Source organism: Lynx rufus, unplaced genomic scaffold, assembly GCF_022079265.1.
Source record: "Lynx rufus isolate CCGP_SWC_20201006 ecotype Redwood Valley unplaced genomic scaffold, mLynRuf1.p SCAF_16, whole genome shotgun sequence".
Taxonomy (NCBI): domain Eukaryota; kingdom Metazoa; phylum Chordata; class Mammalia; order Carnivora; family Felidae; genus Lynx; species Lynx rufus.
Window position 1 is genome coordinate 9,594,353 of NW_025814830.1, and position 12,631 is coordinate 9,606,983.

The window sequence follows — 12,631 nt, forward strand, 5'->3', positions numbered from 1 at the left end:
CTCCAGCTCCGAGTTGTCACGGAGCACCCCGGGGACAGCCTGCCCCTTCCTGGTCTCCGCACCCTCGCACACATACACACACAGACACAGGTTTGGCTGCGAGAGTGTCTGGAGTTTAATCTCGTTGTGGCGGCCAGGAAGGAGGCGGTGGCCGCTGCTGCCGCCGCCTCATCCACCCGGATTCTCCACGTTGCCCGCCGACGCGCCCGGTGCCGGCCCCTGATTCACAGTGAGGGCCGCGCGGGCAACTAGGGCGGCTCTCGGGAGGCCAGGTAGGCGGCCAGGGTCACCAGGGCGGCCGCATATGTGCACACGCCCAGCCCGACGGCGAGGACCCCCAGCAGGAAGGCGCGGCGGGAGGCAGCCCCTGCCCCCTGGACGTCCCCCTTGGCCCAAGCCTTGTTGGTCTGTGGAGGCGTTGGGCAGCGGTGACTCAGGCATCCCCTCATCCCACCCTGCTTCCCGCAGCCCCAGACCCTTCCCCGAGCCCCTCCCACGCCGGTACACCCACGCACTCATTCATAGATTCCAAAACCAGGGAGCCGCTACTGTGGTCGGGCACAGGGGAGACTGGCTGGGTAATAAAAATATACATCTATTACTCTATGCCACTGTTCTAACTCGTTGGGACCTCATGGTGAACCAGAGGGAAGAATTATTCCCATTTTACAGATGAGGCACAGGGAGGTTAAGTGGCTTGTCCAAAAGTCTTAAGAGCGCGTCAGACCTAGGATTTGAGCTCAGGTTCTGAACCACCACTCTGGGCTTTCACTCTGAAACACTCATTTAACCCTTCAATGTTCCTATGTAGATCCTTCTCTCCACCTTGGTTTCCCCCCACATATAGCACCTCTGCTTTGTTTTGAATGCACTTTTCTCTTACATCCAGCCCCCTCCCAGCCACACCCACAGACTGACCTTCTGGGCCAGGCAGAAGGCAGCGATGCCCACAGGCCAGAAACAGCAGAGCATGGAGAAGACGGCCAAGCCAAGGTGGTCGTGGGGTAGGAGCGGGGAGAGAAGGCTGCCCCCATCCCAGTCCGAGTCGCTGTCACTGGATGATGCATCCTATGGGTGGGAGAGGGCCTGGGTGGGCATCTCCACCTACCTTCCCTGCCCCACTGCTCTGCTCCCCAAAGACCAATACCAGGGCCTCCCCAGAAACAGCAAGAAAGAAAAATGTTCCAGGAGATAGGCTCTGAACTTTTCTACATCCTGGATCCCTTTGAGGGGAAGCTGTGTACCCTGTTTCCAAAGAGCCCCATTCACACCCAAAGTTTTATGTTCCATTTCAAAGACGTCACGGGGCCACTCACAGCCCCTGAAGTGGAGATAGATTGGGGGTTGGGGGGGTGGGGGCGCCTGGATGGCTCAGTCAGTTGAGCGAGCATCTGACTCTTGATTTCAGCTCAGGTCATTATCTCGAGGTTCATGAGTTGGAACCCCACATCGGGCTCTGCGCTGATGGTGCTGAGCCTGCTCTGGATTCTCTCTCTCCCCCACTCTGCCCCTCCCATGTGCGCGCTCTCTCTCTCTCTCTCAAAATAAATGAATAAACTTTAAAAAGAGAGAGAGACAGCTCTAGTGACCTAAATTACTAGGACAAACCTGCCTGCTGAAAACTAGAAATTCTGTATTTTAAAAAATATTTTTGTTTTTTTGTTTCTAAATCTTGCATCAAATAGCTCACACGATTTTAAGTAATTCCTATAAGGCCAAAACCGAAATTAAAATCAGCAGAGAGGTCAAATGAACTGAGGCCTCTTTTGCGCTGTGGGCATTTGCCAATCCCAGAAAAATAGCCTTTCAATCAAACTGTGAACTAGATTAAAAGTGATCTCTAACTGGTAATGACCCCAGGTGGCTGACAGAAGCAAACCAAATCTTCTCAATGGTATGTACCTTCAGCCTAGGCCACAAAATAATAGTCCTAAAAATAATGTTTCAGGGGCACCTGGCTGGCTCAGTCAGTAGAGCACGCGACCCTTAATCTCAGGGGCATGAGTTCAAGCCCCACGTTGGGCATGGAGCCTCGTTAAAATTTAAAAGATAAATAAAAATAAAAATAATTTTTCAAACATGATGACCAGCATACATTCCAAACATAACCAGGCACATATGAAACCATAAATGAGAAGTAGCAGAAACAATAAGGCCTTCAAGGGATGCCTGGTGGCTCAGTTGGTTAAGCCACCGACTTCGGCTCAGGTCGCGATCTTGCAATTTGTGGGTTCGAGCCCCGTGTTGGGCTCTGTGCTGACAGCTCAGAGCCTGGAGCCTGCTTCAGGTTCTGGGTCTCCCTCTCTCCATCCGTCCCCCACTCGTGCTTGGTCTCTCTCAAAAATAAATAAACTTTAAAAATAACAATACTAATAATAAGGCCCTCAAACTTTTCAAAGAATGGAATTATCAGACACATACAATGTCAGAGTGATGCTAACTGCCACAATGTGGTTGGCTGTGTTTCCAAAAATGGCCACAGCCATCTCTCTCATCCCACATGCCCTTCTTATAGTGTGACTGATACTCTTCCCACCAAGGGGTGAGGTCTGTGTCCCCTTTCCTGGAGTCTGGGCAGGCTGTGACTCACTCATAATTGGTAGAATGTGGTGAAAGTGATGCCACATGACTTCCGAGCATAGGTCAGAAAAGGTGAGGCAGCCTCTGCCTTACCAGAGCCCTCATGCTGAGGCTGAAGGCCCATAAGGACGCGAAGTATGCTGAAGCTGCCATGTTGTGAGGAGGCCCAAACCAGCCTGCAAGGGGAGAGTCATTTATAAGCCCCAAGGTTAAGAGAGCGATACCCACCCAGCTCCCGGCTGCTTCAGCCATGGACTGTTTCAGCCCTAGCCGCCGGCTGACCGCAACCTCATGAAAGACCCTGAGGCAGAACCACCCAACCAAGTCCTTCCCAAATTGACCCATGGAAACCATGAGCCATAATGAGTGTTGCTGTTTTAAGCAACTAAGTTTTGAGGTGATTTTTTTTTTTTTTAACGTTTATTTATTTTTGAGAGAGAGAGACAGAGCATGAGCAGGGGGCAGGGGCAGAGAGAGAGAGAATCTGAAGCAGGCTCCAGGCTTTGAGCCATTAGCACAGAGCCCAACGCAGGACTCAAACCCATGAACTTTGAGACCATGACCTGAGCCAAAGTCGGATGCTCACCCAAATGATCCGCCCAGACGCCCCTGAGGTGATTTCTTATACAGGAATAGTAACTGGAAAACCATGTGTAACAAATAAAAGACAAGCAGGGCGCCTGGCTGGCTCAGGCAGAAGAGCATGTGACTCTTGATCTCGGGGCGGTGAGTCTGAGCCCCACATTGGGTGAAGAGATTACTTAAAAATAAAATCTTGAAAAAAATATAAAAGACAAGCTTCACAGTAGATACAAGGAATAAGAAATTATACAAATTAACACATTAATTTGAAAAGAAGAGACCAGGGCCGGCACGGAAAGAGAGAGAAAATCAGAGAATAGGGGAGTCAGAAATCAGAGGGAAGACAGAGAACCAAAGACAAGGGAAGAAAGATGAGTGACAAATCTGGAGAGAAAAAGGTGAAGAAACCAGAACAGCAAAAATCATAACTAGGAACGTAGGAAGTCCACACGCAGTGGGAAGTGAGACCCCCCAGGCTGAAGGTAGGTACCCCAGCCAGCCAGGTGTTGGCCACAGCTGAGTTCACCTCCCTCTCCCCCAGCTCCCACTAAGACCTGCTGCTCCTACCTCAAGGTCAGGGGGCCCTGGCTCCCCAAGGCCAGCGCTCACAGTGGGAAGAGGTGGTGGGAGGAGCTGCCAACCCCTCAGGGACTCTGCAAAGGCTGTCTCTCCAAAGGGAGGCCCCAGCTGGGGCTCACCAGGCTTCTGGATGGGGGGCCCACAGCCCACACCTGCCAGCAGAGGCTGTTGGAGCTCTCGAAGACTGGGGCTGTCCATGACTGGGGAGAGGCTCTGGGAAGGGTTTTCTGGAGGTAGAGGAAAGAAAAAAAAAAAAAAAAAAAAAAAAACAGTTATAACAAAGTCTCACCATCTTTCCCCTGACTCCTGACTCTGGAGAGATTCCTGGCAGAGACGATAGTTAGCTCATTGACCATCAGACCCATTTTACAGATAGTAAAACTGAGGCCCCAAGACTAAAAGACGCTGGGCCAAGTTGTGAAGACAACTCAGGGGTCTGGACATTCAGTTCTGGGATTCTGTCTCCTCAGGCAAAAGCCACATACCTGTTGCACACTTATTCCAAACCGTGTCTTACACACTTACTTGCCCCATGAACTACACATCCCCTGCACCTGCAAGTCTGCACACTGAATACCCCAAACCCTTGCCACACATATTCATCCACTCCAGCCCAACCCCCACCTCCACCTGCTGGCATTCATCTCCCCGATGGCTCCTTGTATACTTGCCCTGAACAACATCAGCTCCCATTAAACACTCCTCTGGAGCCCCCAACCCGCTTACACACTCATCCCAAATGATTCCTCGCACACCCCTAGCCGCCCTAGCATCAGATCCCCCATTTGTACACGTACGCACAGGCTTCCCATGCATGCATCCCAGACACTCTCCATTGTTCCCATCACTCACTTCCCTTGCACACCTGCCCCAAACACCCGGTCCAAGCACCCCTCCCCTACTCCAACCACATCCACGGCCCTACACAATTGCCTGCACACTCATCAGCTCCCCCACACCTCCTGTTTTACCAGAATCCACCTTTGCACAACTCCCCCATAACAGCCCCAACCCACCACCCTCATACACATTCAACCTCAAGGAATAATGCCACCCCACCATCCCCCCTGAGGGCCCAAGCCTCCCGCCCTCACCAAACCTGGCTGGAGCCGATTTCCTCACCAACGTTTGCCTCCCCATCCCCAACACTAGGACCCAGGGGAGGCGCAGTGCCGCCCACCTGTGCCCCTCACTCACCGCCCACGGCCATATGTTGGGACCTCCTGGGCCCCTGCACCGACACCCGCCTGGACACTGCGGCCCGCAAGTGACTGAACTCAGCGAGCCCCGCGCTCCCTGGGATCTGGGCCTGGGGGGTGCGGGTTGTGCGCGTTCCTCTGGGCTCCCCCTCGGAGCCCCTGGCCCGCAGCGCGCGGGGGCGGGGATGGGGGCGGGGCGGCGGGCGGGCTCCCGGCTCCGCCCTCCGCCGCGGCCCGGGAGGGGGCCTTGAAGGCCGACGTCAGCGCCCAGCACGGAAACCCTGCCACCCCGGGTGTGTGGGAGCAAGCGGGGGACTCCAGGGACTGTGGGCCCCGACCCCCCCTCGCCCAGGCCCAAGCGCTGCGGGGTGGAGGAGGGGGCGCCCCCGATTCTCCAGGGCCTTTCTGGCTCGGCCCGCCTCCACCCGCCCCGCCACTCTCCTTGCCCAATAATAATAACAGCAACAGCGGCTAACTGTGTGCACTGCTCTCAGTGCTGTGCATGGACGCGTAGACATTTATTCCTCGCAAGGACTGAAGAGACACTGTCATTTACTGTCCTGTTGTACGCAGGAGGAAACAGGCGCAGAGAGGTTGGGTTCTTGACTGCGAGCCTGACGCTAGTTCACTGAGTGCGGTCTAAGCCCGGACCCCTGGCCGGTGGGTTAGGGGATTTACAATCACGGTGGCTTTGACTCCTCTCGGCAGCTCTATTTCCATCTAAAGTTTTACAGATAAAGAGACTGAGGGTCAGAGGTGTGCGCTCACTTGGCCGAGGTAAACAGCTGGAGCCAGGACCGGCAGATTTGTACCCCAGGGCTGTTTTCCTTGCTGGCCCAAGGGAAGGGGAGGAAATAGGGCAAAAGGGTACGGTGGGAGCTTCCACGCAAAGGAGGCCGAGGTGGGAGAGGGCCAGGAATGGGGTGATGTGCTGGTTATCAGGTGGCGCAAGTGGTGGTTACGAGACCGTGTTTAGACCCACACAGACCCGAGTTACTTTCCAGGCTCTTCAGGGCACCTGCTCTGTGTCCTCGGTACAATGGCATCACCCCTCGGAACCCTCATGTTTTCATCTGTGAAATGGGCTAAACACTCCTTGCCTTTTAGACGTGATAACATCCGTAAAGCACTTAGATCAGGCACGATACCCAGCGTCCACCATTTACCCAAAGCCTGGCAATATAGGCACTCTGAGTGTGTTTGATGATGTTTAGGAGTATTATCAACAACTTCCGGCTCCCATCAGTCTCGGTAAGGGACACTTCTCACCCCGGAGGACTCTCTCCCTCATGGAGTCCACCCAGCTTGCACTGGCTTCCTCGGCCCAGAAGCCTTCCTTATCACTAGGCCCAGTCAAACTGGACGATTCCCCTCTGATGCGGGGCTGGCCAGAGTTCCCTTGCTCCAGGGCTCCAGGGCTCCGTGCCAAGAGTCCAGACGCTGGAGTTGGCACGGGCCCCACTCCCAGGGAGAGCAGATGGTGTCTGCAAGTGCAACTTGGCGCAGGCAGAGTTTCTGGCAGACGACAGGCAGGGGAGGGAAGAGAGGGACCTGCAGCAGGACTGTGTTATCTGGGAGAGATAACCTGCTACTATCTCCTTAACCCGGCTCTGGTTGTTTTTTTCATGCAGCTAATCACTATGAAACATATGATATCTTTCTATCCTTTGTAGTTTGACTCCTCCCACATCGGTATCCACTCCAGGAGCCGGATTCGATCCCTTTTGTTCACCGCTGTGCCTCAGGGCCTAGAACAGTGCCTGGCACAAAGTAGCCCTTCAGTAACTATTTGTGGGATGGGGGCATGAATACTCACAAGCCTGTTGACTTTTTTTTTTTTTTTAAGTTTATGGAGAGTGGGGGGAGGGGTAGAGAGAGAGGGAAAGAGAGAGAGAATCCCAAGCAGGCTCTGTGTCTGACGGCGACTGACTCTTGATTTCTGCTCGGGTCACCATCTTGGGGCTCCTGGGTTCCGCACGACAGTGTGGAGCCCGCTCCGGATTCTCTCTCTCTCTCCCTCTTCCCCCACTCTCACTATCTCTTACAATAAAATAAAATAAGATAAAATAAAATAAAATAAAATAAAATAAAATAAAATAAAATAATAAAATAAAACTGAAAAAAAAAATAGAATTACCAGAGGAGCCAGCATTTCTACTCCTGTGTACGTACCCCCGAAGAACTGAAAGCAGGGTCTTGAAGAAGTATTTGTAACGCTTCATAGCAGTGTTATTCGCCACATCTGGAAGATGAAATCACACCAGTGTCCATCAGTAGAGGACTGGGTGAAGAAAATGTAATATATTTTCTTACAGTCCGTGAGTTCGAGCCCCGCCTCAGGCTCTGTGCTGACAGCCTGGAGCCTGCTTCAGCTTCTGGGTCTCCCTCTCTCTCTGCCCCTCCCCCGCTCGTGCTCTGTCTCTCTGCGTCTCTCAAAAATGAATAAAGGTTAAAGAAATTAATCTAAAAACAAAAGGATACGTGAAATATTCCATTTCAAAAGTAACAACGCGAAGACCCATCAACAATAGCGAACATTCACAGTGCTTCCTATTTTCCAGCACTGTCCTAAATTCATTAGACATTTGTACTAATTACCTATTGCTGCATAACAAATCATTCCCCAACACCTGGTGGCTTCAAACAAACATTTATCAGCTAACATCGTCTCTGCTGGTCAGGAATCTGGCAATGGCTTGGCTGGGTGGTTATGACTCCAGGTGTCTCATGAAGTTCCAGTCAGCATGCTGGCCAGAGCTATAGTCATCTAAAGATCTAACCAGGGTAGGGGCGCCTGGGTGGCGCAGTCAGTTAAGCGTCCGACTTCAGCCAGGTCACTATCTTGCGGTCCGTGAGTTCGAGCCCCGCATCAGGCTCTGGGCTGATGGCTCAGAGCCTGGAGCCTTTTTTCTCTCTCTGCCCCTCCCCCGTTCATGCTCTGTCTCTCTGTCCCAAAAATAAATAAACGTTGAAAAAAAATTAAAAAAAAAATAATAAAAAAAAAAGATTTAACCGGGGTTGGAAGATCTGCTTCCAACACGGATCATGCACGTGGTGTTGGCTGCTGGCAAGAGGCTTTAGTTCTTCTCCACATGGGTCTCTCCAATGGCTGCTTCTCTGCCATCATGACATGGTGGTGGCCGACCTCCCCATCGGAGCCATCCGAGAGAAAGAGCAAGGAGGAAGACTCAACGCCTTTTATGACCTAGTCTCGGAAGTCACACAGCAACACTTCTGCCATATTCTATTGGCTACGAGGAAGTTTTGAGTGAAGCTCAGACTCAAGGGGAGAGGAACTGGTTTCCACGTAATTGAAAGATATATCGGAGCACCTGGTGGCTCAGTCGATTAAGTGCCCAACTCTTGATTTTGGCCTAGGTCATGATCCCAGGGTCTTGGGATCAAGCCCCGTGTGGGACTCCATGCTGGGCATGGAGCCTGCTTAGGATTCTCTCTCCCTCTCTCTCTGACGCTCCCCGCCCCCATGCTTGCTCATTCTCTCTCTCTCAAAAAATTAGTTATTAAAAAATAAATTTAAAAAATAAAAGAAAATAAAAAAAGAAAGAAGGCACATCCCAGAATCTGTGGCTAGGGGTGTCTGACTGGCTCATCCTGAAGAGCATGTGAGTCTTGATCTCAGGGTCGTGAGTTCGAGCCCCACAGTCAGGCATAGAGCTTACTAAAATAAATAAATAAATAAATAAATAAATAAATAAATAAATAAATAAAATTAATTGTGGGCATATTTTATTTTTTAAGTTTTTAAACTTATTTATTTTGAGAGTGAGTGAGCACGTACAAGTAAGAGAGAGAATACCAAGCAGGCTCCACACTTAGCACAGAGCTGGGCTTGGGGCTGGATCCCCCAACCGTGAGATCATGACCTGAGCCGAAATCAAGACTCGGTCACTTAACTGACTGAGCCACCCGAGGGCTCCAGTGTGAGCATATTTTAAAACAACCTCATATATTAACTCATCAAGTCCTGACAACAGTCCAACAAGATGGGGCCTATCATTCATCCTCACTTTACAGAAAAGAAAAGCAAGATACAGAGAGGCTAGAAGTCACACAGAAGGTGAAGAGCTGAGACTTACATCTAGGTAGTTGACCTGGGAACCATTTTCTTAATCACTAATATCAACCAGTAGGGAGAAAACCAGTAAAAAAAAAATAAATAAATAAATAAATAAAAAATTAAGAAGGAGCACTGACAGGATTCGACTGGTTGGATGTGGGAAGTTTTGTTTTGTTTTGTTTTTTAGTTTTTAATGCTTCTTTATTTTTCAGACAGAGCATGAGCAAGAAAGGGGCAGAGAGAGAGGGAGACACAGAATCCGAAGCAGGCTCCAGGCCCTGAGCTGTCAGCAAGGAGCCCGACGCGACGCAGGGCTCGAACCCACAGTCGGGGAGATGGTGACCTGAGCTGAAGTCAGGTGCGCTGTTAGTGATGGAGTCTTGGATGATACCCAGGCACAACCTCCATATGCCCTTGGATACTGAAAGACGTGTATCCAAGAAAGGAAGGACAGCAGAGAGGTTAATAACATCAAGTTTAGGGACAGAGTGAGAACTACAATCAATGTGATTTAAGGCAAACGATTTTGCCCCAATTTTTTCATCTTAAACAAAGCTGATATTAACTGCCCTGTGGGATGTCTCAGGATTAAACAAAATCATGCAATCAAAACGATCAGTTTACAGGGTCTGGCATAGAAAATACACTCAGTAAATGGTAGCTTTCAAATATACCTATTAGTGAAATGTAATCCTATTGAATTATTTTCTGTATATTAATACTATTCTATTCGAATGTTGCCCCCTCCCTATAATTTTGACTTCGGGATGCTCACTTGTGTAGCCTCATTTTGGGAAAAGTCGAAAAATGAATTTCCTTTGGACTCCTGGTCTGGCCTAGAGGAATAGGGACTAGGGTTCAAGTGGAGTTGGAGGGTGAAGGCACACTGCTCACGAAATCAGAGTATGTCGGTGCGTCGGACTCGGTCCTTCTACTTGTACCCATTACACAGATGAGATAATAGACCTGGAGACCTGCAGGGGCACATGACCAGTTGCTGGCAGAGTCCAGCCTTCAAGAACCAGATTTTCTGCAGAAAAAAGAGGCCTCAGTTCCTCATATCTCATCCCCTTTCCCCCACGCTCCCTTCTTACTCAGAATCAGCACTAACAGTATTTCTGAGAAGGAAGTTGGATTTATCAGTCCGTGAGGAGCCACAGGAAACCCCCCAAAAAGGAAGGAAAACCCCTCTCCCCAACTTGAGTTTCTCAGAAGGAGGAAGAATGTTTTTCATAAGGGGGATGCAGGCAGTGACCTTGAGGGAGATTCCCCTTTGGTCCTGGCTCAAGTCTGATTTGTGGTCCTGGCTGGGAGAGAGCGTTCGAGGAGGCAGGCAGCGTGGATGGAACCGCTTATTTTGTGAGGAAGGTACCTGGCAGAAACAGTTGGCGCGCAAATTTCCTCAGCCACTCAAGATGGCAGCTGCCCGACCACGCCCCAAATGGCGGAACCTTTGAGTGTGCGGAGAGACGCTTTTCCCAAAATGGAGAGGGGGAGAGAAAACGTCCATCACATATTAGCCCCGCCCCGAAGACTGCTAGGGCCAATTAGCGACCCGCAGGGCGGGTGCAAGACTAGGGGAGGAGGCTGCTGTTGCCCCAGCAACAACCAGGGAGCCCGAAGGCGGGCGCAGCTTCGGAGGGATCAGCGCCTCAGGTCTCTCGCTGCCGGGAAGGTCCTGGGAGAGGCGCGAGCCAAGCCTAGGAAGTCAGCATCCGCGGAGAGAGGGACAGGTCAGGCCCATGAACTGCAATCCCCGCTGTCTCTTGGCCCGACCTAACCGTTAGGTGCTCTGAGGTAGGAATAACGCATGCCCGGGCTTAGAGGCGGGGCTAAGGCGGCCCTGCACTTAAAAGGCCTGCGCCTCTTGGCGCTTGCGGGATCCGACGTGAGGAGGCGGGGCTTTTGTGCCTGTGGGCGGGGCCATTGGCCTTTGGGGCGGGGCTTTCCGCTGCGCTGAGTTTAAGGAAGAGGTTATTTTATTTTTTTATTTTTTTTTAAATTTTTTTTTTAACATTTATTTATTTTAGAGACAGAGCATGAACGGGGGAGGGTCAGAGAGAGGGAGACACAGAATCTGAAACAGGCTCCAGGCTCTGAGCTGTCAGCACAGAGCCCGACGTGGGGCTCGAACTCACGGACCGCGAGATCATGACCCGAGCTGAAGTCGGCCGCTTAACCAACTGAGCCACCCAGGCGCCCCAGGAAGAGGTTATTTTAGAAGCGGGTAGAGAGATGCCAGCTTCTCCCTCAGCTCTCGCCTCACCCCCCCGTCATTTTTCCCGGGCTCTCCTGGAGGGGCGGTCAGGCCCATGGTTAAGGCGGCAGCCTCAGTAGTTTGACGAAACTAGCTTGGAATCCTACTGCCCCTTATTTGGTAGGTCTCAGTTTCCCCATCTGTCGAGTGGACATAATAGAACACTTACTTCACAGGGCTGTGATTACATTTTTCCCTCAGGGCCATGGCTGAGGTGCACGTGATCGGGCAGATCATGGGGGCCACCGGGTTCTCGGAAAGTAGCCTCTTCTGCAAGTGGGGCATCCACACAGGTATTCTGGGGCCTGGTTCATTTCCCCACCCAGACCTCCAAGCCCAGAGTTTCTACTCCCCTTCCTTGACTCCCTCGCCTAGTCCCCGATCCTCCTCTTCCGTTGGCTCTCAGGACTCCTAGCCATGACCATCCTCTGACAATGTGAATCTCACACTCCTTCCTTGTTCTTCCCATCTCATATCTGTGGGAGCTCTGGCTCCCCTTCTCTGAACACAAAGCCCCTGAGGATATGGGACTATAGGCTAGATTCCCCCCCACCCCACCCACACAGACACACTCCCAATCCTCAAAACCCTAGACAGCCTATCCCCACTGGACTTCATTCACTGTCTTGGGGGGTGTGGGGGGCCTGGGTCCCTCTCCCATCTCCATTCGTTGCTTAACAGTCTCCATGTATTAAATTCTTACTGTAAAATGGGTTTCCATCCCAGATTTACAGAGAAGAGGCCACCCTACTGTATTCATAATTCTCTGTGAGAATGTAGGAACCCCTTTCTATCAGTCATTCAGGTTCATCCACACAGGTGCAGGAGAGACTTTGGAAGCCCCAGTTTTCCCCATCAGAGACAGCATAGCATCAAGGGTAGGGCCATAGCCTGCCGGATCTGGGCTCAAATGCTAAGTCCCTCACCTATTGAGTGGTGGCCTTTGGACTTGACCTCTCTAGGCCTCAGTCTCCTTGTCTAAAAAGGAAGCTAATAGCAGCTAAGAGGCAGCAGAGTGTTAAGAGTGGACTGCCTGAGTTCAAAACCGCATATTAATTACGTGACCTTGGGCACTTGTCTTTGCCTTGATTTCCCTGTCTGTACAATGGGAATAATAGCAATACTTAACTTCATGGGGTTGTTGTAAGGACTAAATGAATATCAACCAGCACTGAGAAGAGGGCCTGACCCAGTTAGCGTTTGCCTCACTTGTGTAGAAACTGGTTGGGGTTCTGTTAGTAAAGCCTTGGGTGTGTTGCCCAGCACAGATAAATGCTCATGAAATAGCGTGGCTATTGCCGCCTTCATCTCTGGAGGCCCTGGGTCCTTTGTGATTTCCCTAGTGGGTAGAGTGGT

At 51.2% G+C, this 12,631-nt stretch overlaps 2 protein-coding genes across 7 annotated transcripts in view; one reads left to right on the forward strand and one right to left on the reverse strand.

Moving 5' to 3' along the window:
* Positions 1 to 12,631, reverse strand: part of TMEM91 (transmembrane protein 91) — a 20,839-nt gene continuing 8,208 nt past the window's right edge. Inside the window, exons 1-5 of one of the 5 annotated variants that reach the window (XM_047077999.1) lie at positions 10,391 to 10,464; positions 7,078 to 7,182; positions 3,730 to 3,968; positions 919 to 1,068; positions 1 to 407 (exon numbers count right to left, since the gene is read on the reverse strand). In XM_047077999.1, the coding sequence (XP_046933955.1) occupies positions 249 to 407; positions 919 to 1,068; positions 3,730 to 3,968; positions 7,078 to 7,162 (633 nt within the window). In that variant the 5' untranslated portion in view covers positions 7,163 to 7,182; positions 10,391 to 10,464 and the 3' untranslated portion in view covers positions 1 to 248. Of the gene's footprint in view, positions 408 to 918; positions 1,069 to 3,729; positions 3,969 to 7,077; positions 7,183 to 10,390; positions 10,465 to 12,631 lie in introns of those variants that run through there. The other 4 variants (XM_047078002.1, XM_047078000.1, XM_047078001.1 and 1 more) reach the window with 4 other exon arrangements.
* B9D2 (B9 domain containing 2) overlaps positions 10,640 to 12,631 on the forward strand; it is a 7,047-nt gene continuing 5,055 nt past the window's right edge. Inside the window, exons 1-2 of one of the 2 annotated variants that reach the window (XM_047078004.1) lie at positions 10,640 to 10,815; positions 11,477 to 11,568. In XM_047078004.1, coding sequence (XP_046933960.1) covers positions 11,481 to 11,568 — 88 coding nt within the window. In that variant the 5' untranslated portion in view covers positions 10,640 to 10,815; positions 11,477 to 11,480. The remainder of the gene's footprint in view (positions 10,816 to 11,476; positions 11,569 to 12,631) is intronic. The other variant, XM_047078005.1, reaches the window with a different exon arrangement.